Source organism: Stegastes partitus, unplaced genomic scaffold (assembly GCF_000690725.1).
Source record: "Stegastes partitus isolate 25-593 unplaced genomic scaffold, Stegastes_partitus-1.0.2 Scaffold1244, whole genome shotgun sequence".
NCBI classification, from domain to species: Eukaryota; Metazoa; Chordata; class Actinopteri; family Pomacentridae; genus Stegastes; species Stegastes partitus.
This window is the reverse complement of record NW_007578975.1, coordinates 157,562-184,875: the sequence shown is the minus strand read 5'-3', so window position 1 is coordinate 184,875 and position 27,314 is coordinate 157,562. Positions and strand designations below refer to the sequence as shown.

General features: G+C 46.3%; 1 protein-coding gene across 26 annotated transcripts in view; it reads right to left on the bottom strand.

Moving 5' to 3' along the window:
• Positions 1-27,314, bottom strand: part of ttn.1 (titin, tandem duplicate 1) — a 180,360-nt gene that overhangs the window by 28,551 nt on the left and 124,495 nt on the right. For all 26 annotated transcript variants that reach the window (XM_008297739.1, XM_008297748.1, XM_008297756.1 and 23 more), the window contains 19 exons: positions 26,938-27,213; positions 26,553-26,852; positions 25,924-26,226; positions 25,524-25,823; positions 25,143-25,430; positions 24,740-25,042; positions 23,716-24,018; positions 23,316-23,621; positions 22,447-22,734; positions 21,982-22,272; positions 21,388-21,675; positions 21,003-21,285; positions 19,912-20,219; positions 19,730-19,834; positions 19,408-19,605; positions 19,009-19,305; positions 18,308-18,895; positions 17,913-18,215; positions 26-17,338 (listed from right to left, as the gene is read on the bottom strand). In XM_008297739.1, the coding sequence (XP_008295961.1) occupies positions 26-17,338; positions 17,913-18,215; positions 18,308-18,895; positions 19,009-19,305; positions 19,408-19,605; positions 19,730-19,834; positions 19,912-20,219; positions 21,003-21,285; positions 21,388-21,675; positions 21,982-22,272; positions 22,447-22,734; positions 23,316-23,621; positions 23,716-24,018; positions 24,740-25,042; positions 25,143-25,430; positions 25,524-25,823; positions 25,924-26,226; positions 26,553-26,852; positions 26,938-27,213 (22,641 nt within the window). The remainder of the gene's footprint in view (positions 1-25; positions 17,339-17,912; positions 18,216-18,307; positions 18,896-19,008; positions 19,306-19,407; positions 19,606-19,729; positions 19,835-19,911; positions 20,220-21,002; positions 21,286-21,387; positions 21,676-21,981; positions 22,273-22,446; positions 22,735-23,315; positions 23,622-23,715; positions 24,019-24,739; positions 25,043-25,142; positions 25,431-25,523; positions 25,824-25,923; positions 26,227-26,552; positions 26,853-26,937; positions 27,214-27,314) is intronic.

Genomic DNA, 27,314 nt, shown 5'->3' with positions numbered 1-27,314 from the left:
TACAATTCCTCAGTTTATATGTTACCTGTAATCTTTGTTCCAGCCTTGGCCTCCTGAGGCTCGCCCACTCCATACTCATTTTCTCCAATAACTCTGAAGTAGTAGATGGCTCCCTCCTGCAAGTCTTCCACCTTGTAAGTCAGAGCATGGCAGTTGCTGGTCACAGACACCCAGGCCTTCTTACTGGCCTCACGTTTTTCAACATGGTAGGCCTTTACTGCATCACCTCCATCATTCTCTGGAGCCTCCCAAGTGAGGGTGGCAGAATCCCTGGTCACCGCTGAAACTTTAACGTTGACTGGGGGTCCAGGAGAATCAAGCACCTTGACAACGATGGGCAGGGTTGCTTTTCCCAGTGGAGATTCAATAGTGACATGGTACTCTCCAGAATCATTTCTGTTTGATTTCTCGATAGTGAGTGAAGTGCTGGATTCTGTTGATTCAATGGTTCCTCTGACTTTTAGGTCAACACCCTCCTTGGCCCAAGCTACTGATGGCACAGGTTTTCCTTTAATTGGCACATTGAGTGTAAATGCCGTGCCATGCTTAACAATAAGTACTTTACGCATCTCAATGTCAACGTCAAATGATGGCTCTGAAGTTCTGTCCATTGCTGCAGCTGCATCTGAATATGCGCTACGCACACTGCTGCCAACTTTGTTGATTGCCTTTACACAGAATTCATATTCTGAATCCGTCTTTAATCCAGTGACTGTGAACTCCAAGCTCTTGGTAAGAGGGATAGCCTCAACCCATCTTGCGAGTTCTTCAGGTGATTCCGGTTCCTCCTCTTCCTCCTCCTCATACTCTTCCTCCTCTTCCTCAACCTCCTGCTCTGGTTTGCGGATGTAGTCTCTGTATTCTACACTGTACCCAAGGATGGGAGCACCACCATCATCTGCTGGTGGTTTCCAGACAATGGACACAGTATCTATGGTTGAACTGATGATCTTTGGCTTGGTTGGGCGAGAGGGAACAACCAGAGGATCCAATGCTCTGAATGTTGCAGATGGTTCACTGGGGGGACTTAAACCAGCTGCATTTTCAGCATAGACCCTGAAATCATACTCACACCCCTTGCGCAGTTTGGTTGCTACTGCAGTACATTCAACAACTGGATCTCTGTTCACACGGACCCACCGCATGCCTGTCTTCTCACGGCGCTCAATCACATATCCAGTGATGGAATTGCCGCCATCACTAGCTGGCTTGCACCAGGTGAGGGTCATGGAATCACCAGTTATAGTAGTTACATCAACACTTGCTGGAGCAGAGGGGAATGTGTAGGGATCTGTGATCTTTACAGCATCACTCTCCAGTGCCTCGCCAAGTCCATGCTTGTTGACAGCAAGAACTCTGAAGATATATTCATTGCCCTTCAGCAGGCCGGTGACTTTGAAGTATGTCTTTGTGACGTCTCCCTTCACCAATGTCCATGCCAAGCGGCTGGTCTCACGCCTCTCAACAACGTAATGAGTAATTTTAGCACCACCAGCCTCCTGAGGAGGACCCCATGAAAGAGTGCACTCCTCAGCTGTGAGACCAGTGATCTGCAGGGGTCCTGCTGAGGCTCCTGGCTTATCCAGAATTACACAGTTTATTGGCATGGTAACTGTTCCACCAATATTCTGAAGAGTTAGGGCATACTGTCCAGAATCTCTTCTGATGCAGTCCTTCACGATAACACATGTGCTAGTATCTGTTGAAATAATCTGGATTCGGGCTCTCAGCTCAATCTCTTTGCCGTCCTTGGTCCAGGAAATGACAGGGGCAGGACGTCCAGCCAGGTCAGCATTGATTTTCAGAGTTTCTCCTGCTTTCACATGCACTGTCTCTCTGAACTTCACATCCATCATGATGCGAGGTGGATCCACATCATCCTTCACAGTGATGGGGCCTGTGTTGTCTGATGGTATGCTGAACAATCCAGCTGCATTCTTTGCAATCACACGGAAATCATACTGGCTGTTCTCTGTAAGGCCTGTCACATCATAGTGGGTCTCAGGCACATTTGTGAAGTTGCACCTCGTCCAGCGTCCTTCGGGAAGGTCTCTGCGCTCAATTATGTAGCCAGAAACTTTTGCTCCACCATCATACTCTGGTTTATCCCAAGATAAGGACACAGATGTTCTGGTAACTGCAGTTACCACAGGTGTGCCTGGGGGATCGCATGGATCTCTGGCTGCTACAGCTTCACAGGCCTTGCTGCATTTACCAATACCAGCAATATTTTCAGCATAGACTCGGTATTCATACATCATGCCCTCTTCAATTCCATTGACTTTGTATTCTGTATCTTTGATCATTCCCCTGTTCATCTTTGTCCAAAGAATGCTAGAACGTTCCTTCCTCTCAAGATGGTAGCCCAAAACAGGACTGCCACCATCACTGACTGGTTCATTCCAGGTCACTAACATGTAAGACTTGGTGGCCAGTTTTACAACAGGTGTGGAAGGAGGTCCAGGTTGTTTGAAGTTATACATAGCAGTGATTCCAGGTGAATCAAGATATGTACTCTTTCCATAACGGTTAACTGCGTAGATACGGAATTGGTACTCTGCTCCATGTGTCAGGCGGCCAGCCTTAAAAGCTGTTCTAGCAACATTACTTGCCGCCATCTGCCATTCCTGTGAGTTTGTGTCTCTCTTCTCCACAATGTAATTGCTGATGGAGCATCCACCATTGTATTCTGGTGGGGACCAGGAGAGTGTGATGCTGTCTGAGGTCACAGCATCCACCTTAATTGCTTTTGGTGGACCTGGTTTATCAAGGACGACAACTCCAATATCTGCTGTGACAGTTCCTGCTGCGTTGGCCAGGGTGATTTCAAACTTGCCAACGTGTTCTCTGGTGGCCTCTTTGATGACAATTTTGGATGAGGTTGCAGTGTTTAGAATCGTCACTGATGATGTCTGCTTCAGAGGAAGGCCATCCTTCTTCCAGGAAACAACAGGTTTTGGTCTGCCTCTTACTGGAACCTCAAGAGTGAGATCATCTCCAGCTTTAACACTGTATGTGGTAAACAGTAAATTGACCGATGGTTCTATTCCGACATCCTTTGCAACCACAGGCAAGCCAAGATCCTTTGGCTCACTCTTTCCCTTCTCATTGATTGCAACAACTCTGAATAAATAGGCTTCATTAGGAGTCAGATTAGGAATAGTTGCTTCTGGGACTTTGACTGTGCATGCTGTGCCCCACTTATCCCCGGTTTTAGGCTTAAATTCTACATTGTAGCACATTACTTTGCTTCCACCATCATGAGCAGGTTTTTCCCAAGCCAGTGACACACTGGTCTTGGTCAAATCTACAAGAGTCACCTTGTTTGGTGGCAGAGGCACCTCAGACACTTTGATTTCTTTGGTTGCAACCATCTGTCCCTGGCCATATTCATTAACAGCACAGACTCTAAAGTAGAACATTCCACCCTCAGGCAAGTCTTCAATCTTGAATGAGTTGGCCGTGCAGTTGCTGGTGACAGTAGTATAGACCTTCCTGACAGACTCTCTCTTCTCCACAATATAGTTTGTGATTTTAGAACCACCATCAGTCAGTGGGGTTTCCCAGCCAAGAGTCACTGAATCCCTCTTAAGCTCCTTCACAGCAAGTTTCTGTGGTGCACTTGGCGTATCCAAAATTCTTACTGCAACAATTGCAGACTTTGTGCCACTGCTGTTCTCCAGTGTTAGCGAGTATTTGCCACTGTCAAAGCGGTTAACATTGTCAATGACAAGCATGGTGTACGAACTGGTGGTGTCAACTGCAGCACGCTCCGTGAGTGTGCCCTCAACTTTCTCCCATTTCACAGCAGGCTCAGGCCTTCCTCTGATGGCGACGAACAGACGCAGAGTTCCCCCAGCACGGACTGATACCACCTTTCTGAGATCTGCATCCAGCTCGATCTCTGGTGCTTCTGCCCTGTCAGATGTAACCACTGTGCCGTGGACATTAGCAGCCTCTCCCACTCCCTCTGAGTTGATAGCGCAGACACGGAACTGGTACTCTCCACCCTCCTTCAGGTCTGTGATGGTGAGTTTAGTGCCTTGAATACCAGTGGGTGGAGTGCACATGTTCCATTCCTTTTCAACTGGTGGTTCTACTGCTGGTGCTACTTCTGTCTCCTCTGTTGACTCTGGCAATGGTGTATACTCCCTCATTTCAACAATGTAGCCCTTGATGTAGGCCCCACCATCAAAGTCAGGTTTGCCCCAGGATAGAGACACTGATGACTTTGAGTAGTCTGTCACCTTCGGATGGTGTGGAGGTCTGGGTGGTGTTGCAGCATCACATGCTCTGTAGAACAGGGACAGTTCACTGAGGTCTCCCATTCCAGCCTCATTCTCAGCAGCAACACGGAACTCATAGAAGTGATCTGTCATCAGACCAGTGACCCTGAAGTAGGTGTCAGTCAGCTTCTGTCTGTTGCACTTTGTCCACCTTACACTATCTTTGTCACGTTTCTCCAGGTGGTAGCCTTCAATGTCGGCTCCACCAGTCTGTTCTGGAGCAGTCCATGACAGAACCATAGATTCCTTTGTGATCTCACTTGCTTCTGGAGTTCCAGGAGCACTAGGTGGTTTGTAAGGATTGCGTGCAATGATGGGTTCACTTTCGAGGTGATCACCAACACCATATTTGTTGATTGCCCTGACTCTGAAGATGTATTCATTTCCAGGAAGCAGATTTGTTACTTTGTGGAACAGACCCTTGATGTTTGGTGCAACCACTGTCCAGGACAACCTGCTAGTTTCTCTCTTCTCCAGGACATAGTGACTGATGCTGGCCCCACCATTCAGAGCTGGCTCAGACCAGGCAAGGATGCACCTGTCAGACATGACTCCTGTCACTTTCATGGGTCCAGTGGGTGGACCTGGTTTATCAAGGACTTTCACAGTGATAGGGAAGACTTTTGTACCACCGAGATTTTTGAGGACAAGGTCATAGTGGCCACCATCAAGCTTGGTTACATCCTTAATGGTCATGGCTGCACGTTTCTGTGTAGTTTTCACTTCAATGCGCAAGGCTTTGTCCATTTCCTTGCCCTCTTTTAGCCAGGCAACATCAGGAATAGGTTTTCCATAGATATCTGCATCAAGAAGCAAATGTTCTCCAGCATTGACAACGATAACATCCGTGTATTTTGGATCCATTGAAGCCCTTGGTGGTTCAATTTCATCAGTAGCAGTAATAGGTCCAGAGCTGTCAGATGGCTCACTGAAGACTCCAGCTGCATTTCTTGCAATAACTCTGAATTCATATTGCTCATTCTCTGTCAAACCAGTGACTGTATACTCAGTCTCAATTATATTGGTAAAGTTAGCTCTTACCCAGCGCCCATCAGGAGAGGATAGATCTTTCCTTTCCACAATATATCCATTTACTTTGCTGCCACCATCATACTCAGGCTTCGTCCACTGAATCTTGATAAGGTTCTTAGAAATAGATGTAGCTTCTGGAGCGCCAGGAGGATCACATGGGTCGCGAGCAACGAAGGAATCAGACACTTTACTGCATCTGCCAATGCCGACAATATTTTCTGCGTAAACTCTAAATTCATATCCAATACCCTCCTCAAGATTGCAGATCTTGAACTGGGTATCAGTGATGAGAGTCTTGTTCAGTTTGTTCCACAGAATGCTGCTTCTCTCCTTGCTTTCCAGATGGTAACCGATAACTGCACTTCCGCCGTCATTTACTGGCTCGTTCCATTCAATGATCATCATTTCCTTAGTTGCAGATTTGACATATGGTGTTCCAGGAGGTCCTGGTGGTTTATATGGATATTGCACCACAATGGCTTTGGAGTCCAGAGGCACGCCCTTTCCATATCTGTTTTCAGCAATGATTCTGAACTGATATTCTGCACCAGTCTTCAGCTTGGTGACCTTTAAAGCTGTTCTAGCTAACTGTGTGGTGACTGACTGCCATGTTGTGGTGGTGGTGTCTCTCTTTTCCACGATATAGTTCTTTACTTGGCATCCACCGGTGTACTCTGGAGGTTCCCAGGACAGATGTACAAAAGTGTTGCTCACTTCAACAACTCTGACTGGACCTGTTGGTGGACCAGGTTTGTCAAGAATAATGACAGCCACATCCTCAGTGACTGTGCCAGCACTATTGGTGGCTGTAATTGAGTATTTACCAAAGTCTTCCTTGCAGGCCTCAGCAATTTGAATTACAGTTGTTTCTGGTGTGTTTAATACATTGACTCTGGATGTCACTTTCAGAGCCTGACCTTCTTTAGTCCAGGTAACTCTAGGTTTGGGCCTGCCAAGCACAGGAAACTCCAACTTCAGATCTTTTCCAGCTAGTACACTGTAAGTGTTGAATTGCATCTTAATGCTTGGCTCCATAGTCATGTCGCTTGCAATAACTGGTGCAGCCAATGCCTTTGGCTCACTCTTTCCCTTTTCATTGTAAGCAATGATACGGAAAAGGTATTCCGTTCCAGCTGTGAGGCCTTTGACAGTTCCCTCGCATGTTTTTGTATTTGCCGCAACTCCCCACTTATCTGTACCCTTAGGCAGCATCTCAATTAGATATCCGCCAATTCTACTGCCTCCATCATGCTCAGGTTTTTCCCAGGCCAGTGAAGCAGTGACCTTAGTGACATCAGTGAGGAAGACCTTACCAACAGGCAGGGGTACCTCAGAGGCCTTGGAGGCGGTCTTTGTTTCAACACCCTGACCAATTCCATATTCGTTCTCAGCCATGACTCTGAAGTAATACATAGCACCTTCAATCAAGTTTTCAACTTTGAATGTAGTCTTGGTGCATTTTGTAGACACATTTGCATATGCTTTTCTGGTGGATTCCCGTTTGTCAATGACATAGTTCTTGATTTTGGAACCTCCATCAATCAGTGGGGCATCCCATACAAGAGTGACAGACTCCCTTTTGACTTCTTTAACTACAAGGTTTTGAGGAGCCCCAGGTGTGTCAAGGACTTTAACTGAAACAACCTCTGACACAGTGCCACTGCTGTTGGTCAGGCTCAGGGCATATTTTCCAGAGTCACTCCTGTCACATGAGTCAAGAGACAGCTGTGTGAAGTTGAGAGCTTTCTCAACCACTGCCTTTTCATTCAGGTCTCCCTCATCCTTGGTCCACTTAATCTCAGGTGTTGGCCTGCCCTTGAATGGAACATGGATTCTGACAGATCCACCTGCTTTCACTGTGATGCCCTTCCTCAGCTCAGAGTCAAGATGGATCTCCGGTGGGTCTACCCTTTCCTCTGGCTTAGCTGTTCCAGAAAGAGCTGCAGGCTCACCAACTCCCAGTTTGTTCAAACCACAAACCTGGATCTTGTACTCCTGGCCTTCAGTAAGTTTGGTGATTTCATATTTGTTGACACGCAGGCCAGTGGGCGGAGTAACCATTGTCCATTGCTCCTCTTCAGCCTTGCAGACTTCAACAATGTATCCTTGAATGGTGCTGCCGCCATCAGAGAGGGGCTTACCCCATGAGACTGTAATCGAACTCTTTGTGGAGTCAATCACATGTACATATGCTGGGGCACTAGGTTTGTACTTGGGATCACAGGCCTTGTAGTAAGAACTTGGAAGACTTGGCTCTCCAGCTCCAACTGTGTTCTCAGCAGCCACTCTGAACTCATACTCGTGACCTGTGGTGAGGCCTGTAACTCTGAAGGAGAGATCAGTGACCTTCTGCCTGTTGCATCTGGTCCACTTGATTCCAGTTCTGTCCTTCTTTTCAATGATGTAACTAATAATCTCACTGCCACCATCAGTCTCAGGGGCAGACCAAGTGATTGTCATACCATCATGGGCAATGTTGGATACATCCTCGATGTGAGGTGAACCAGGAGGAACAAATGGAGTCTTCATGATCACTCCACCAGACTCCAGTGACTCACTGACACCATAACTGTTCACTGCCATGACACGGAACATGTATTCATTTCCTTCTAGTAGTTTGGTGACTTTGTAACATGTGGTGTCACAGGTGCTGGAAACAACAGTCCAGGCTAGACGGCTGGTCTCTCTTCTTTCAATGATGTAATGACTAATAGGACTACCACCATCATGTAGAGGAGCACGCCATACCAGTGTGCATCTATCTTCAGAGACTCCAGTGATGTGGAGGGGTCCTTCACATTGGCTGGGTCTATCCAGGACCACAACTTTGAAAGGAACAGTTTCACTGCCAGCCTCGTTTGTCAGCTGCAGTGTGTAAACCCCACCATCAACTCTAACAGAGTCTTTAATGATAATCATGGCATGGTTTTCTGTGTTTCTGACCTCAAGTCTAAGTGTATTCTCGATGGGTTTCTCATCCTTGAACCACTGGATTGTAGGCAGTGGCTTGCCATGGACATCAGCATCTATCTTGAATGTTTCTCCAGCATTAGTGATAATGGTCTTTGTAAATGCAGGGTCAATGGAGAATTTGGGTGCCTCCAGCTTGTCACTTGCAGTGATCGGTCCGCTGTTGTATGATGGCTTGCTGACAGTGCCCACAGCATTCTTAGCAATGACTCTGAAGTCATACTGTGCATTTTCAGTCAGACCAGTGACAGTAAACTTTGTCTCAATCACATTGGTGAAGTTTGCCCTAACCCACCTGCCCTCTGGTAGATCACGCTTCTCTACAGTATAGCCAGTGATATTGCTGCCACCATCATACTCTGGTTTAGTCCACTGAATGACAATAGTATCTTTAGTCACATGAATGGCCTCTGGTGTGCCAGGGGGATCACATGGGTCACGAGCAACACAGCCCTCTGAGACCTTACTGCTCCTGCCAATGCCAACAATATTTTCAGCATAAACCTTGTATTCATACTCAACACCCTCCTCTAATGGTTGACTCTTGAAACTTGTCTCTTGAATAAGTGTCTTGTTGATCTTGACCCAGAGAATACTGTTTCTCTCCTTCCTTTCAAGATGGTAGCCAAGAACAGGGCTGCCTCCATCTGATACAGGCTCGTGCCACTCGACAATCTGGTGGTCCCTTGAGAGAGATGAGATGAAAGGAGTTCCTGGAGGGCCTGGCTCTCTGTATGGGTACTGAGCTACTACAGCAGATGAATCCAGGCCATGACTCTTGCCATAGCGGTTCTGGGCAATGATCCTGAACTGGTACTCAGCTCCAGTCTTCAGTCTACTCACTTTGATGCTAGTTCTGGCACAGTTGATGCTCACATTTTCCCATGTTGTAGTAGTAGTATCTCTCTTCTGTACAATGTAGTTTGAAATTTGGCATCCACCATTGTGTTTTGGTGGGTCCCATGAAATAGTGACACTCTGTGTTGTGATTTCATCGAACCTTACAGGGCCAGATGGAGGGCCAGGCTTGTCTAGTACAATGATTTCAACTGTTGTGTCTTTCTTCCCAGCTGAGTTAGCAACATTTATACCATACATGCCACCATCATCACCTGCTGCCTCCTTAATGCTCAGTGTTGTATGTGTTGGTGTTTTGAGAATGTTGACTCTGGTAGTGAACTTCAGAGGAGCTCCATCTTTAGTCCATGTAACTGCAGGTTTAGGACGTCCAAAGATGGGAATGTCAATGTTCATGTCTTTGCCCACATGGACACTGTAACTGCTAAATGCTGGACGGACATCTGGCTCAAAGACTAAGTCTTTGGTCATCACTGGACCTGCAAGGACTTTAGGCTCACTCTTTCCCTTATCATTGATTGCTGTAACTCTGAACAGATACTCCTCTCCTGGGTTCAGATTTGTGACAGTGGCCTCCATTGTCTTAAATGTGTTCACACCAGACCATTTCTCCTGGCCCTTCAGCTGCACTTCGAGTAGATACTGCATGACTCTGCTACCACCGTCATACTCAGGCTTCTCCCAGGCCAAAGAGATGCTTGTTTTGGTCTGATCTGTAACACTCAGATTCTTAGGAGTCTGGGGCACCTCTGAAACTTTAAGAGCATCAACAGTTGCCGCAGGCAGGCCAACACCATGAGCATTCTCAGCGAGGACTCTGAAGTAGTAGCTGCAGCCCTCCTGGAGTGGCTCAATCTTCCATGACAGAGCATGACAATTTGTTACAACAGCTGCATATGTTTTACGTGTGCTTTCTCTCTTTTCAATAACGTAATTCTTGATCTTGGACCCACCATCCAACAGAGGTGGTTCCCATACCAGCGTTACTGATTGGTTTGTGATTTCTTTCACCTTAAGATTAACAGGGGCGCTGGGTGTGTCGAGAACACGGACGACGACAAAAGCAGATTTTGTTCCACTGGAATTCTCTGCGGTGACCGTGTACTTTCCACTGTCGTTCCTGCTCATATTATCAATTACAAGGGATGTGTAACTGCTGGTAATCTCAACCTGAGCAGTCTCTTTAAGGGCAGCTTCATCTTTGTCCCACTTGATGGTAGGAGTGGGCCTTCCTTTGATGGGGATAAACAGTCTAAGGGAGGCTCCAGCTTTAATGGTCACAATCTTTCTCAGTTCTGGGTCAATGTCAAGGTCTGGCTCCTCTGCCCTGTCCTGGGCAACAACAGCTCCAGAGACATCAGCATGCTCACCAACTCCCACTTTGTTAATAGCACATACTCTAAACTTGTATGCCTGGTTTTCCTTCAGATTTGTAGCCTCAAACTTAGTCTTCTTCACACCTGTTGGTGGCGTGCACATTATCCATTCCACAGCTGGTGCATCTGTGACTTCTGTCTCTGTAGCTGGCTCTTCTGTTGGCTCTGCTGTCTCTGTGGTAGTACAGCACTCAACAATATATCCCTGAATTTCACAGCCTCCATCACAGACCGGCTTTCCCCATGACAGGAACACTGATGTTTTCGTTGTGTCAGTGACTCTTGGATTGTGTGGTGGGCCAGGTCTGAAGATGGGATCAAGAGCTTTGTAGAATACAGTTGGGGAGCTTGGCTCACCTACACCAACAGCATTCTCAGCTACAACTCTAAATTCATAACTATGGCTTTCCAGGAGTCCAGTGACCTTGAAAGTCAAATCAGTGACAGTTTGCCTGTTGCATCTTGTCCATCTTACTCCTTCTTTGTCATGTTTCTCAATTATGTATCCAGTTATAGGGCTGCCCCCATCTTCAGAAGGAGCCTCCCAGGTTAGCAGCATTGAATCCTTTTTAATATCTGAAATTTCTAAGCTCTTTGGTGATCCAGGTGGCATGTATGGATCCTTGATGATGATAGCAGCAGACTCAAGTGCTGCACCCATTCCAAACTGGTTGACAGCATGGACTCTAAAGATGTACTCATTTCCTTCAAGGAGCTTTGTCACTTTTAGACAAATATTTTCCACTTTTGGGTCAACGACAGTCCAGACAAGTCTGCTTGTCTCTCTTCTCTCCACAACATAGTGAGAGATCTTGCTGCCACCATCTTGCAGTGGTGGCTTCCATGCAAGGCAGCATCGGTCTTTGGTTATTCCTGTAACAACAAGAGGTCCTTGTGGTTCCCCAGGTTTATCTAGAACAACCACATTGACCTGTACAGCCTTTTCTCCACCAGGATTTTTCAGCAGCAGCGTGTATTCGCCTCCATCAGAAAGTTTAGCTTCTTTGACAGATATAAAAGCTTTGGTGGGTGTGTTCTTAATTTCTCTATGAATAGTGTTACCCAGTTCCAGGTCTCCCTTCATCCAGTGGATAGTGGGCAGTGGTTTACCATGAACATCTGCGTCAATTTTGAAGTTGTCTCCAGCATTAACTACAACAGACTGTGTGTACTCTGGGTCAATGCTGAGGTGTGGTGGTTCAATTTCATCCCTGGCAGTGATCGCGCCAGTGCTGAAAGAGGGCAGACTGAAAACACCAGCAGCATTTCTGGCAATAACACGGAACTCATACTGATTATCCTGTACAAGTCCAGTTGCTACATATTCTGTCTCAATAACATTGGTGAAGTTTGCCTTTAGCCAACGACCCTCAGGAAGCTCCTTCTTTTCCACAATGTAGCCTGTAACCTTTGCACCACCATCATACTCAGGCTTGGTCCAAACGATGGTCACAGAGTCCTTAGTGATCTTTGTTGCCTCTGGAGTGCCAGGAGGATCGCAAGGATCTCTCGCAACGTGCCCCTCAGACACTTTGCTCACTTTACCTATTCCAACAATATTTTCAGCATAAACTCTGTATTCATACTCCATTCCTGGTTCCAGACCAGTGGTCTTGAAGGTTTGGTCAGTAATTAGGGACTTGTTGAGTTTCACCCACAGGATGCTGTTTCTCTCCTTGCGTTCAAGATGGTAGCCCAAGATAGTGCTTCCACCATCATTCACAGGCTCATTCCAGGCCACCACCATGCTGTCTTTGGTGCAGGCTGCAATGGATGGTGTTCCTGGGGGTCCTGGAAGCTTATACGGGTATTGAGCCACAATACACTCTGATAGGAGAGTTGGGCCTTTTCCATATCTGTTTTCGGCTGTGATTCTAAACTGATACTCAGAGCCAGTCTTCAGCCTGCCTGCCTTAATTTTGGTCCGTGCTAGGTTGGGAGATACAGTCATCCAGTTAGTTGTAGATGTGTCTCTCTTTTCCACAATGTAGTGTTTGATAGTGCAACCACCATCATACTCTGGTGGACTCCAGGAAATGGTTACACTGTCAGAAGTGACCTCCTCTACCTTAACTGGACCGCTTGGCTGGCCTGGTTTGTCAAGAACAACAATGCCAACAGCTGCAGTTGTCTCTCCTGCTGTGTTGGTAAGAGTAATAAGGTAGTGTCCAACATCATCTTTAGTAGCCTCTTTAATGTTGAGGTTCAGCATTGTGGCTGTTGCACTAAAGTTTACTCTTGTGGTTCTCTTCAGAGGCTGACCATCCTTTACCCAGGACACAGTCGCTTTGGGACGTGCAACATATGGAACCTCCACTGTCAGGTCTTCTCCTGCTAACACACTAAATGTGTTGAACAACATTTTGGCAACGGGCGCAATCACAAGATCTTTGACAATCACAGGAACACCGATTTGACGTGGGTCACTTGTTCCCTTCTCATTTCTAGCTGCTACACGGAACATGTATTCTTCACCTGCATTTAGTCCACTAATAGTAGCTTCTGTTTCTTTTACAATCAGAGCCTGGGACCACTTATCAACACCCTTAGGCTGGATCTCAACAACATAACAGCCTACTCTGCTGCCACCGTCATGCTCTGGCTTCTCCCAGGAGAGGGTGACACTGTTTTTGGTGACATCCTTGAGACTAATTTTACCAGGTGGCTGTGGTTTCTCCGACACTTTAACTGACTCACCAGTCTCAATGGGCAAGCCAATGCCATATTCATTCTCAGCTAAAACTCTGAAGTAATAGTTGCATCCTTCCAGGAGCTGATCAACTGTGAAGGTGGTATGATGGCAATTCGCACTGACTGTGGCATATGCTTTCCTTGTAGACTCACGTTTTTCAACTATGTAGTTCTTAATCTTAACTCCTCCATCATTCACTGGTGGATCCCAAGTCAGAGTGACAGCTTCATTGGTTACAGCAGTAATCTTCAAATTCTGTGGGGCACTTGGTGTATCAAGCACCCTGACTTGAACTGTAACTGTCTTGGAGCCAGAACTATTTTCAACAGTAAGATTATACTTTCCACTGTCAAATCTGTTGACATTTTCAATTACAAGTGAGGTGTATGATGTTGTGCTGTCAATAGTTGCCCTCTCAACAGGCTCACCATCACCTTTGGTCCATTTAGCCTGAGGAGCTGGTCTGCCTCTGATAGGAACAAACAGTCTAAGTGAGCAACAAGCTCTAAGACTGACCACTTTGCGGAGCTCCGCATCCAAATCAAACTCAGGTGGAAGGAGCCTGTCCTCTGCCTTGGGATTGTCAGGTACAGATGCTGCCTCTCCAATTCCTTCACTGTTGACAGCAGAGATGTTGATCTTGTACTCTTGGTTCTCCTTCAGATTAACAATGGTGAAGGAGGTGGCGAGGAGACCTTCTTTGGGTGTAACAATGGTCCATTCCTCTTCTTCCTCCTTTTCAGATGGAATGCATGTCTCCACAATATAGCCAGTGACTTCAGAGCCACCATCATACACTGGTTTGTTCCAGGCAACAGTAACTGAGGACTTGGTTGTGTCCAAGATTCTGGGGTTGCATGGAGCACCAGGCTTGTAGAGTCCATCAGTGGCCTTGTAGAATGGACTGGAGACACTTGGTGCACTAACTCCGGCAGCATTCTCAGCAGTTATTCTGAATTCATATTCATGTCCAACAACTAGGCCTGTTGCCTTGAATTGTAGATCTTTGACCTTTCTCTTGTTGCATTTAACCCACCGCAGGCCTATTCTGTCTTTTCTTTCAATATGGTAATTGGTGATGGGAGTTCCACCATCACTCTTAGGCACTTGCCACATAAGAACCATTGAATCTTTAGTAATAGCTGTCACCTCAGGATTCTCTGGAGGATCTGGAATCACATATGGGTTGTCTGCAATAGTGGGTTCCGATTCAAGGGCCTCGCCAAGTCCATATTTGTTCACTGCCATAACTCGGAAGATGTATTCATTTCCTTTGAGCAGCTTGGTCACCTTGAGTTGTGTAACTTGCAAGTCTGAAGCCACATTGGTCCAAACCAGTCTGCTTGATTCACGCTTCTCTATCACATATCCTTCAATCTTGGCACCACCGTCATCTGCAGGTGGAGCCCAGGTAAGAACACAATTGTCAGCTGTGATATTAGACACCCTAAGAGGTCCAACTGGGGGTCCAGGCCTGTCAAGGACTTTAACATTAAAGATGTGCTTTGCAAATCCACCTACATTAGTGGCAGTCAGAACAAACTCTCCTCCATCTAATCTGATTGAGTCCTTGTTGGTCAGGGTGGTTGTCAATTCAGTGAACCTAACTTCCAGTTTCATTGTGTTCTCCACCTCCTTTCCATTCTTGGTCCAAACCATAGATGGGATTGGTTGGCCAGCAATGTCAGCATCAAGCCTGAAGGACTCACCTGCCTTTAGCAGAACAACATCCTTAAAGATGGCATCAACCATAATGCGGGGTTCGATAATGTCGTCTTTGCAGATAATTGGGTCTGACGGCTCAGAGGGCACACTCACTGCACCGGCTGAGTTTCTGGCATTAACACGGAATTCATAGGAGGCATCCTGAGTCAGCCCGCTGACAGTAAATGCTGTCTCAATGATGTTGGTGAAATTGGCTCTCATCCAGCGACCAGTAGGCAGTTCTCTCTTCTCCACCGTGTAGCCAGTGATTTTGAAGCCACCATCATACTCAGGCTTTGTCCACTGAATAGTGATGACATTCTTGTTGACAAATATTGGCACAGGCTGACCCGGTGGGTCAACAGGGTCCAAGGCCAGAATTGCTTCGGAAGCTTTGCTGGGTTTACCAATTCCAGCCATGTTTTCAGCCATGACACGGAACTCATACGCAGCACCATCTTCAAGCCCAGTGGATTTAAAGATGTTTCCTTTCACAATACCCTTGCTGATCTTATGCCACATGATACTGCTTCTTTCCTTCCTCTCAACATGATAACCAATGACTTCATTTCCACCGTCAGACACAGGCTCATTCCAGCCAATTGTTATGGAGTCCTTGGTAAATGCAACAACACCAGGAGTACCTGGAGGTCCAGGTGCTTTGAATGGATAGGCAGCCACAACTGCCTCTGAGGTGATGGGAGGTCCAACACCATATCTGTTCTTAGCCTTTATTCTGAACTGGTACTCTGAGCCAGTCGTTAACCGAATGGCTTTGAACATTGTGCGGATGATGGTGGAAGACAGTTCAGTCCATGTTTGGGTGGTGGTGTCTCTCATCTCCACCACATAATTGTTAATGGGAACACCTCCGTCATTCTCAGGAGTTTCCCATGCAAAGACGCAATAGGTACGAGATTTCTCCACAATGGTAACTGGTCCTTTTGGTGGCCCAGGTACATCATGCACTTTGACAATGATGTTGTCTGTTACAGATCCTACTATGTTCTTTCCTGTCATGGTGTATACACCACTGTCAGCTCTATTGCATTCGTTGATGCTGATAATAGCAGTAGCAGCAGTAGTTTCCACATTAGTTCTCTGTGTGACCTTCAGAGCTGCTCCGTCCTTTTGCCAAGAGACAGTTGGTCTAGGACGTCCCGTAACTGGAATTTCAACCTTGATGTCATCTCCTGCCTTTGCGATGACAGTCTTCTGACAGACACCACGCAGGTCAAATTCAGGCAGAGAAGTAGAATCCCTGACAACAATGGGTTTGCTCTCACGTGGAACACTTCTACCAGACTGGTTGGCAGCCATTACACGGAAAATGTACTCTTCATTCTCATTGAGATTCTTCACTGTGAAATCCATGGTTTTGACTGTTGTTACATGGGCCCACTGATCAGTTCCCTTCTTCTGAGCTTCCAGGACATATCCTGTAATTCTGCTTCCACCATCATGCTTGGGTTTGGTCCAAGCGAGGCTCACAGAGCTCTTGGTGATATCAGTAGGAATAATGCTTTCTGGTTGAGTTGGTGCCTGAGATGCACGAACTGGATCAGAAGTCTCTACCGCCTCACCAATGCCATATTCGTTCTCAGCAGACACTCTGAAATAATACTCACAGCCTTCACCCAGCTCGGCAATTTTGACTGAAGTGGTTGGGCAATGTGTAATAGCAGTAGCAAAAGCCTTGCGAGTTGATTCTCTCTTCTCAACGATATAGTTTGTGATCTTAGCTCCACCATCAATGAGAGGCATCTCCCATTGAAGTGTGATGCTTTCCTTGTCAATCTTGACTGGTTTCAGGTTAAGCGGAGGTCCAGGTGAATCCAGAACTCTCACATGTATATCAGCACTCTTCTTTCCAGCTGAGTTTTCGAGGGTAAGCTCATATTTACCTGCATCAATCCTTGAACTCTCAGGAATGAGCAGCATTGTAAAGGATTCAGTGCTGTCGATGACTGCCCGTGGGACAGGGCCACCCTCCTTAGTCCAGGTGACTGTTGGTGTAGGACGTCCCTTGATTGGCACAAAGAGGCGGATGGAGCAGCCAGCTCTCACAACAAGGGTTCTTCTCAGCTCAACATCCAGCTCCAAGTCAGGTTCAGCCGCACGCTCGACAATCTCAACCAGCTCCTTGGTTTCTGCAGGCTCGCCTGCTCCCTTTGCATTCACAGCACTAATTCTGAAGTGGTATTTTGCACCAGCTTCCAGCTCAGGAACAACAAACTCTGTGATCCTCAGTGGAGATGAAGGGGTATCCTTAACCCATTCTTCTGCTCCTTCTTTCTTGTGCTCAATCACATATCCAGTGACTTTAAGTCCACCATTATCAAGAGGTTTTCCCCAGTTCAGAGTGGCTGTGGTTTTGGTTGTGTCTGTAACTCTTGGATTGACCGGCGGTCCAGGTGGATCTGACAGACATAAAATAAGTGGTTAGTGTTTTTTAAAACTAAACTGTAAAAGCTGCTGATTTTGTTTAAGTATCTAAGCATTTGAAGTAATAGGCACTGTTCCACTGCAGGAATTTGCGGGTCATTTTAGGGTGACACAAACCTTTGACTGTGGTTTGACCACAGGAACCATCCCTATAGAATCTCTTTTAGGACTGTTTTCAGGGAGAAAATAACAAATATTCCAGGGTAGGCTGATTGGTTACACTCAGAGAGAACAACAAGCACCATTTTCCACGCCCTGAAAACTATTCATATAGGCTAACATAACAAACCTGCATTGTTCTATTTCCTACATAGAATTGGTGTTGTGTTGAGTAACTACAATTTGTTTTGGTGCACCCATAGCCAGTGTCATGGTCAAAGCTGCTGGACCTAAATAGAAACAGAAGGCTGAAAGGGCCATTAAGGCGGGGTGTTCCCATAAATGTTTGCCCAACCTCGCACTGAATTCCTGCCTTAGAAAAGTTAATAATAATATTGAATTCTGGCAGTCCACATGGTTTTCACAACTGAAACGCTAGCTTTTACTTACAGGCAACAACTATTGTTCTGACTGGCATCGATGGTTCACTTGGCTCTCCAAAACCAGCTATGTTCTCAGCAAGAACACGGAACTCATACTCGACATCCTCAGTGAGACCTGTGACTTCATAGCTGAGCTCAGAAATGGATTTCTTCGATGCCCGGAGCCACCTCATACCCTTCTTCTCCTTCTTCTCAACACAATAACCTATGATGTCACTGCCTCCATCCTCAGTCGGTCTTCTCCAAGTCACAGTGGCCGAATGTCCGTTGACCTTCTCCACCTCTGGTTTAGATGGGGGACCAGGAGGACCTACATACATAGCAAAAAGAAGCATGTTCTAAAATCTATGGTAGTCTCAAATCTTCCAGATGCACAGAAGAACATAAATTAACTGTACATACCAAATCTATCCACCATCTTGACTGCCTCAGAGTGAGATGGCTCGCTGGCACCGTACTGGTTAACAGCAGACACTCTGAAGAAGTACTCATTGCCTTGGATGAGCTTGTGGGCCACATAATGACAGTCGATAACCTTCTCTTCCAGCACAGTCCAGAGCAGCCGGCTAGTCTCTCTCTTCTCCAGTGTGTAATACTTGATGGGAGAACCTCCATCCTCAGTAGGAGCTGTCCAGGTAAGAGTCACCTTTTCAGAGGAGACACCACTGCATTCAATAGGTCCAGGTGCACCAGGTACATCAAGAACTTTGACCTTGACAGTTTCCTCTTTTACACCGAAGGGGTTGCTGGCAGTGATTATGTACTCTCCGGAGTCTTTTCTGCTGGCATATTTGACGGACAGAGTGGAGGATGTGGCAGTGGTCTCAATGTGAACAATGTCAGAGGGTTTAAAGTACTTCCCTCCCTTTGACCAGCAAGAAGTCGGTGCAGGTTGACCCAAAATACTTGTGGCAGTGATGACAATAGTATCGCCTGCTCGGACGGTCAGACCCTCCATCACCTGGGCATCGATAGTAATAGTTGGTGCCGCTGTTGAAGAAAACAGGAAACGTTTAAGTTTTCATGCAGTATGCCAAGTCTCTACCTCAGTGTCATACTGCCAACTGAAGGTGTTCAGAAGGGTTTAAATGTCTGCATCTCACCATATTCATCTCTGCAAATAATAGTATCTGTCTGCTCTGAAGGTGGGCTGAGAGCACCGGCTGAATTCTTCGCCCTGATCCTGAACTCATATTTGCAGCCCTCCTGCAAATCTGTGACAGTGTATGCAGGTTCCACAACATTCACGTTGTTGGCCTTCACCCAGATCTTAGAAGGCAGGTCTCGCCTTTCAACGATGTAGCCGGTCAGCCTGTGGCCACCATCAAACTGAGGCTCAGTCCACTGCAGGGTCACAGTGCTCCTGCTGATGCTGATAACATCGGGTTTACCAGGTGCATCTATTGACACAAATAAAAAAAGTAATAAATGAATGCATTGTTCCAGATTTACGGAATCAGTATTTTTTATACTTGTCCAAATTTCACTCTTTCTATACTTACCAATGGGATCCAAAGCCACCTGTGGATCGGTGGGAACACTCGGTCTGCCGATACCAGCCAGGTTGATTGCCATGACTCTGAACTCATACTCCAGACCTTCAGTCAGTCCGGTTACTTTGTGTTCCTTCATCCTTAGGGCAGCTGGGCTTGCCCTCTTCCACAACATACTGTTCCTCTCCTTGAACTCAACATGGTAGCCTGAACAAAAAACACATTATGGTCATGACCCATACATTCCATGCAGATGTCAGTAGCAGTGCTAAGTTAAAAAGTATGAAGAAAAAGATAGCTGCATGACAGCAGGTTGGCCAAGGGACTATACCTGTGATGGGGGATCCTCCTGTTTTCCTGGGGTCAGACCAGGCCAGGTAAGCTGAGTCATGGCGCATGCTCATGATCTCCGGAGGAGCAGGAGCATCAGGAACATCTGTTGAAAAACAGTCAGAAAAGTTTAGTTTTAAGTTCTAATTTAGCCAATAAAATACATCAAGCACTGTCACTTACTGAATGGATGTTTAGCTACGATGGGATCAGACTTCAGCCCCTCTCCAACGCCGTATTTGTTCTCAGCACACACTCTGAAGATGTATTCAGTACCCTCATGAAGGCCGGTCACCCTCATGCTGTTGGTCTCCACAGTGGAGGACACAGTCACCCACATGTTGGTGATTGAGTCCCTCTTGTCCAGGATGTAGTTGGTAATCTCAGAGCCACCATCATCCTTGGGAGCACCCCACCTCAGCGTAGCACCATCAGCAGTGACATCTTTGAACTTAATTGGTCCGACAGGGATGCCAGGTTTACCCACAACCCTAAAAGAATACAGGAATCATTCTTGGCTTCATTTTGATGGGTGGCTGTGGCTCAGGTGGTTGAGTGCAGTCCAATAACATTTAACCCTCTGAATCCAAAAACCTGCCAGCAGGTTTGCCAGGCATGCTATCGTTAAAGAAACAATCAAGCTAAACTGACTCAATATATCAGCCATAAAATAACTACAAATAAACACAAAATTTTAATATTTCATTCAAATTCACCAAAAATGAAGGTAAAACAAAAACTTCTAAGCTCCTCAGCTAAACTGATTTTCCATGACTGATTCAGCTACAGCCAACAGTCATGACTAAAATTCTGAGACCTTCAGGTGAACTGCAAGCTGTAAACATGGAAATAGTTAAATATCTGTAGTATATGGATCTTTCTTTTTTTTTTTTTCCAGTGTTGGTAACATCTGTGGACACTTGAAAAAGTGTCAGACATGTTGAGTTCTTTTTTTTATTTTTCAATTTTCAGAAAACTAATAATTCAACTTGTATTTTTTCTGTTTCTGTAATTTTAACTGAGTCCTGCTGACAGAAGACGTCTCTGAGTTCTCTCTCCTTCTTCATGTTGTTCTGGTTCCACAGAGCTGCTGGACTTTATGTTGAAACATGAACCTCAGTAAAGAAACATATGACGGGGCAAAAAATGCAAAGAAACTGCTTGCAGTTCAGAAGATTAAATGCAGTGTATGAATAGCACAGCAGGATCTATTTTGAGGAAAATTTCCTTATGTTGTGTTGCAGTTTCTTCCCTGATAGCTCTGTGAACCCTACCTGATGAAGATGGTGGACTCCTTGGATCCAGCACTGTTTCTCAGGGTGATAGTGTACTTTGAAGCATCAGTCCTCTGGCAGTCCCTGATCAGGAGGGTGGTGTTGACTGCAGAGGACTCGGCACACACCCGACCGGTGTCTGTCAGGTCTTCATCATCTCCCTTCTTCCAAGAGACCTTAGGCGTAGGTTTGCCAATAAGTGGGATCTTCAGACGGACGGTGGTGCCCTCTTTGGCAATGTAGCACATGTTGGGCAACTCCCTCAAGTCACAACTGGGATGAACTTCAGAGGAAAGGGAAACGTGTGTTATACCCCATGTTGAACACTTTACACATTTTCTCACTTAATTCTTTGTCTAGAAGTTTCACAAATACAGACACTTACTGATCTGGTCTTTGGCGACCACTGTCAGTTCCTTGGCAGCACTCTCTCCTGAGTCGTTCACAGCTTTGACTCTGTAGTTGTACTCTCTGCCCTCCACCAGGTCCTTGGCGCTGTACTGCATATTCTTGGATCTCATTAGCTCCTTGTACTTATCCTCACCATTGAGAACCTCCAGCACATAGCAGATGATGCGGCTGCCGCCGTCCGTGAGGGGTTTCTTCCAGCTCAGAGTGCAAGAATCCCTGGTAACCAGCAGAGTTTTGAAGTCCATGACAGGCCCAGGCTCCTCTGGAGAAGTAAATATAAGTGAGTATGACATTTACTAGAACAAAAAAGTACAAAATCAAGTACTGTATGTCTACAGCAGAGGAGGCAGCACGCTGACATCATGATAGCGTATGTTGTGATTTTCGCAATATAAATAAAGAGGAGCTGAACTGAATTTCCTGGGCTGCAGTTGTAGGACTGCATTTCTAGGACCTTTTCACAACAGCACTACCTACTGAAGTCAATAACTAAAAGAGCACATATTGAAGTAAGCCTCCTGTACTGTTAACACATAATTTTGACAATGCCTGTAACTATCTAACTTACCTGATGCTCTGACTGAGTCAGCTGTCTCGCAACACTCTCCAGCACCAAGCTGGTTAACAGCTGACACCCTGAAGCAGTAGGACCTTCCAGCATCCAGGTCTGGAACCTTGAATGACGTCTTGGTGCAGTTGTTGGAGACGAGGGACCAAGCCTTCCTCTCAGTGTCACGCTTCTCCACAATGTAGTGGGTGATTTCAGAGCCACCATCAATCAGAGGAGCATCCCAGTAAATGGAGGAACTGTCCTTAGTTGCATCCTTCACCATCAGGTTGACTGGCGGTCCAGGAGTGTCTGCAAAGATACCACAGCACCTTTTAACAGTGTCTCTTACAATATAAACCTAAACCTGGAACAGTTTTTTCATTCGAGTCACTTCAGTCACTCTGTACTCTGTAATAATCACTGCTAACAAACATACAGCAGATTAATACACTTGCTTTGCAATAAAATGAGTCCTGTACTGACCAAACACTTTTACAATGATGGTGTACATCTTCATGCCAGCCGTGCTCTCCAGGTTCAGAATGTATTTGCCGGCATCATAACGGTTGACATTCTCCACCATCACCATAGTGTCGACGTTGCTGGATTTGATGACGATGCCCTGCCGGTCCTTGATGTTGGTGTTCATCTTTGCCCAGGTGATCTTGGGAACGGGACGGCCCTTGATGGTGGCCTGCAGCTTCATGACAGCGCCAGCTTGCAGCTCCAAAACTTGCTTCAACTCGGCACTCAGCTCTGCCTCAGGAGCAACTACATTAGGACACATACAGAGGAGATGCTTTTAGGAGTGAGGACTCTTACTACTGTAGCAGGAAGGAGACAACGAAAGCAACTGAGAGGAAAATAAAACATAATGGATCAGTACATGAATACAGCATAGCTCAGAAACAGTGAACAGAGAGCAAGTTGTTGGAAAATACTTTGAGCATGGTGAAACATCTTTCTACAGCTGATGAGCAGAGTAGAGAGAAAAACAGAATTTGAAGAGATGGTTGAGATGTAAATAGTGAACTTAGTATAGCATGTGAAGTTTTTTTTGTTTGTTTGTTTTTTCAGTGTTTGTACCACTTGTGGACACTTGAGAAAATGCTGGACAAGCTTCCATTCAACGTATATAAATCTGAAAAAACAAATGTTGCTTTTTTTCTGATTCCTGTCATTCCAACGAACGTTGAAGATTGTGACAGGAGTAAAAAGCACAGAAACTGCTTGTTGGTTATCTTTTTATTTTTAATCCAGGTTTGTTGTGCTGATGATACTGTGTTCTACTTTAACTCACTGTTATACAGAATTAAAATAAACACAGCTCAGGAAACCTAAATTGTACGTACCGATGATGTCCTTGGCAACATGTTTGCCGGGTACTTCAACTGGCTCGCCGAAGCCAATCTTATTGACAGCAGTGATGCGGCACTGGTACTCCGACTTGTGGATGAGGTTCTGGATGACATAGCTGGTCTCCTGCAGGTTCCTGGGGACATTGCAGCGGATCCAGTCTGTGGTGTCGGTCCTCTTGCACTCCACCAGGTATCCAATAATGGGGCTTCCACCATTGTTGGCCGGTGTGGTCCAGGTGAGACTGATGGTGCTATGGGTGGTATCAGTTACAGTGGGATTCACTACAGGTCCAGGAGGAGCTGGGGAAAGAGCACATTGATTTAGATTACATTCAGTAAGTAACACAGAAAGGACTATGCAGAGGTTTTTACAGGTAATGAAGCTGGCACTCACTGATGGGATTCATTGCAGTGGCACCAGCAGAGGGCTCGCTGGGTTTGCCGAGCCCGGCAACATTAACGGCAGTGACTCTGAACTCATACTCGGCTCCCTCTGTGAGGCCAGTAACTTCCAGAGTCCTTTCTGTCATCGGCTTCCTGTTCATCTTGGTCCAGTTCATCTCCTTGCTCTCTTTCTTTTCCAGCATGTAGCCCAGGATGGTGGACTTTCCATCATCAGCAGGCTCCTTCCAGCTCACTGTCATACGGTCTTTGGACACGTTGGTGATGACTGGGGCCTCACATGGGCCAGGGACAGCTGGAAGTGACACCACAGGAGAGGTTTTAATTCAGACGACGGATCCGTATTTCACTTTTTTGTTAACAGGTAATCAGACACATTAACAAACAATAATCGACTAGTCACAAAATGAACAAAATACAGTTGACAGTTTTCAGTATGCTGATATCGCCATTTGTAACTGAGGGCAATTACTTTAGATGTAGCTGACTTACATGAGAAATGTCAGGAATACATAAACACCCGGTATTTTAACTACATATTGAAATCAATTACAAGAACCGTTTTTAAGAAACTTGCACAATATGAACCCGGTGAAGACATCTTAACTTAACAAGCGCTCAACACATTGATCTCCAGGAATGCCGCTTATCCCACGCTACATGGATGTTGGCTGGAAGCCATTAACCACCAGAGAGTCTCCATCATGGTGACCCATTGCTCAAAACTCAAACAAGACACAACTGAATTACCTAAAACTACTCATTCACCAATTTGGATTTGAACATGAACATTCCCACGGCTCTTGCATTTGCAAAAACGGAACTGGATTTTAGGCAAACGAGCTGCAGTGTTCCACCTCATTAAACAGTAAGAGGCGCCACATGTTACAACCATGTGACAATCACTTCTGTCACAGGCCATGCTTAAATAGTTGCACTGACTGCTTAAATCTTTGACTTCTGTTAATGTTATCATGTCATGTATGAACTCAGACAAAATGCTGGTGGTGACTCACTGAATGGGTTCTTGGCGATGACAGGGTTGGTGATCAGGGGGTCTCCAACTCCCCACATGCTTTCAGCACGGATTCGGAACTGGTACTCACGACCTTCAATTAGTTTCCCTACGTTGAACTCAAGGACATCGCCCTTGACCTTGGAGGAGACCTGGGCCCACTCAGCTCTGCTGGTCTCACGCTTGTCAATAATATAGTTAGTGATAGGGGCACCACCATCCTTCAGAGGAGGCTCCCAGGATAGCTTAATGCTGGTTGCCAACACCTCGACATATTTGGCACTGGCAGGAGGACCGGGCACATCTAAGGAGACACAGAATTTATGTGACTACAGTCTGTAGACAGAAAACAACTTTCAGCTTCTCAGTAGAGACATCAGTGATGGGAAAGCAATAACACTCACCAAGGACGGTGACTTGGATCTCAGCTGTCTTGGAGCCGCTGGCGTTCTCAGCCACGATGGTGTAGGTTGCTGTGTGCTCCTTGGTAATAGCTGTCATCTCCAGCTGGAAGTGATTCCTTTGCTGGGTGATTACCTGGCCCTCACCTGACTTCAGGCTGTCATCTCCTCTCTTCCAGGTCACTCTGGGCATGGGCTTACCGAAAACCTCAGCCTCCAGGAGGAGTGTTGTTCCAGCCTTAACTTTGAAACCCTTCTGCATCCTGGCATTGACCTCTACCCGTGGAGGAACTGCATTTAGAGAAGATAAGATGAATAATTACACAGCTCAGACAAATTGGTTTATCAGCATGGTCATAAGGCCTTTAAGTCAAAACCTCTCACCGTTCTCAGCACAGACCAGGACTGGGTCTGTGGGCTCTGAGGGTTTGCTCATGTTCACAGCAGTCTTGGCAATTACTCTGAACTGGTACTGCAGGTCTCTCTCCAAGCCGGTCACTGTGTACTCCTCCCTTGGCACATTCTGGCTGCTGGTGTTGCAGCGTATCCAAGTGTCTCCTGGCACTCGCATAGCCTCAACATAGTAGCCAATGATCTTGCTTCCACCATCGTTCTTGGGACGTGTCCAAACCAGAGTGACAGAATTCTTGGTTACATCCAGGATATCAGGTTTGCCTGGAGTGTCTGTGACATCAAAAATACAAATGAGTTAACGTTAAAAAAAAACAAAACAAAACATTTAAATAAATAAAGCTTGTTGCACAAGTGTTGGAGGCAAACGTACCGACTGGTGTTCTAGCAGTGACAAAGTCAGTCTTCTTGCTTGGTTTGCCCTGGCCAGCACGGTTGATGGCAGACACTCTGAAAGTGTATTCCAGGCCCTCAATGAGACCAGCACATGGATACTCGGTGGTGCGGACGACAGTGTCGTTGGCCTTCACCCACAGCAGGCTGTTCCTCTCCTTACGCTCAATGTAGTAACCTGTGATGGGGCTGCCGCCGTCACTCTCGGGCTTATCCCACGCCACGAACATGCAATCCTTGTTGGTCTTGTTGATGCGACAGTTGAGCGGCTCGCTGGGAACATCTAATGACAAAGACAGATAAAATTAGTGTTCTGTATTAGATACTGACCTGTAATAATAACACTGCTCAGTTTTAGATAGAAATGTACACCTAGAGCATATATACATATATTGGGCTTTTTTGCCTTTATTTTAGAGCAGTAGAGAGAGACAGGAAAGGGGGGAGAAGAATGGGGAGAGACCTGCAGCAACGGGTCGTGAGCAGGATTCGAACTCACGACCGCTGCATTGGGGAACTATAGCCCCTGTTTATGGGCCACCCGCTCAACCAGGTGAGCTATAGGGGCGCCCACCTAAATCATATATGTAACATTTCATTCAAACTTACCGAAGGGGAACTTGGCGACCATCCGGTCAGACTGAATGGGGTCTGACACACCAAAGCGGTTCTCAGCACGTATGCGGAACACATACTCCTTCCCTGGGATAAGCTTTCCCAGCCTGCAACCGATCTTTGAGCAAGAAGATACAGCAGTCACCCAGTCGCCCCTGCTCACATCGCATTTTTCCACCACGTAGTTGGTGATATTGCTGCCTCCATCCTCCAGTGGTTTGTTCCAGGACAGGGAGCAGGCATCAGAGTCAATGTCACTGATCTCCACAGGGCCCTCAGGAGGACCAGGGATGTCTGAAATACACAAAGAAAAAAATAAGTTAGCTGTGTGTGAATTCATTTGTTTTCCCCATATGATCATGTTGTGTGGGACACTGACCTCTGATGATGATCTTCAGAGCCTGGGACACCTTTGCAGAGCTGTTCTCAGCCACCAGGCTGTACTCTCCACTGTCAGTCCTTGACACGTCTTTGATGATCAGGACACACATGTTTCCGGACTGATGCACAGCCAGACGGCTGGATGGGACCACGGCATCCTCACCACGCATCCATTTGCAGGTCGGGGCAGGTTTTCCTGAAACCAGTGCCTCAACTCTGAGCTTGGCTCCAGCTTTGGCGCTTGCCATCTCTGTCATGACAATCTTTGGCTCCACTGCAGGTGACAACAAGAGAATTTGACTTATTTGTGAGGAAGCTGACAGCAGGTAACAAATGCTGGTAATGTCTAGTGTTGTCTCTGGAGCTTACACATTA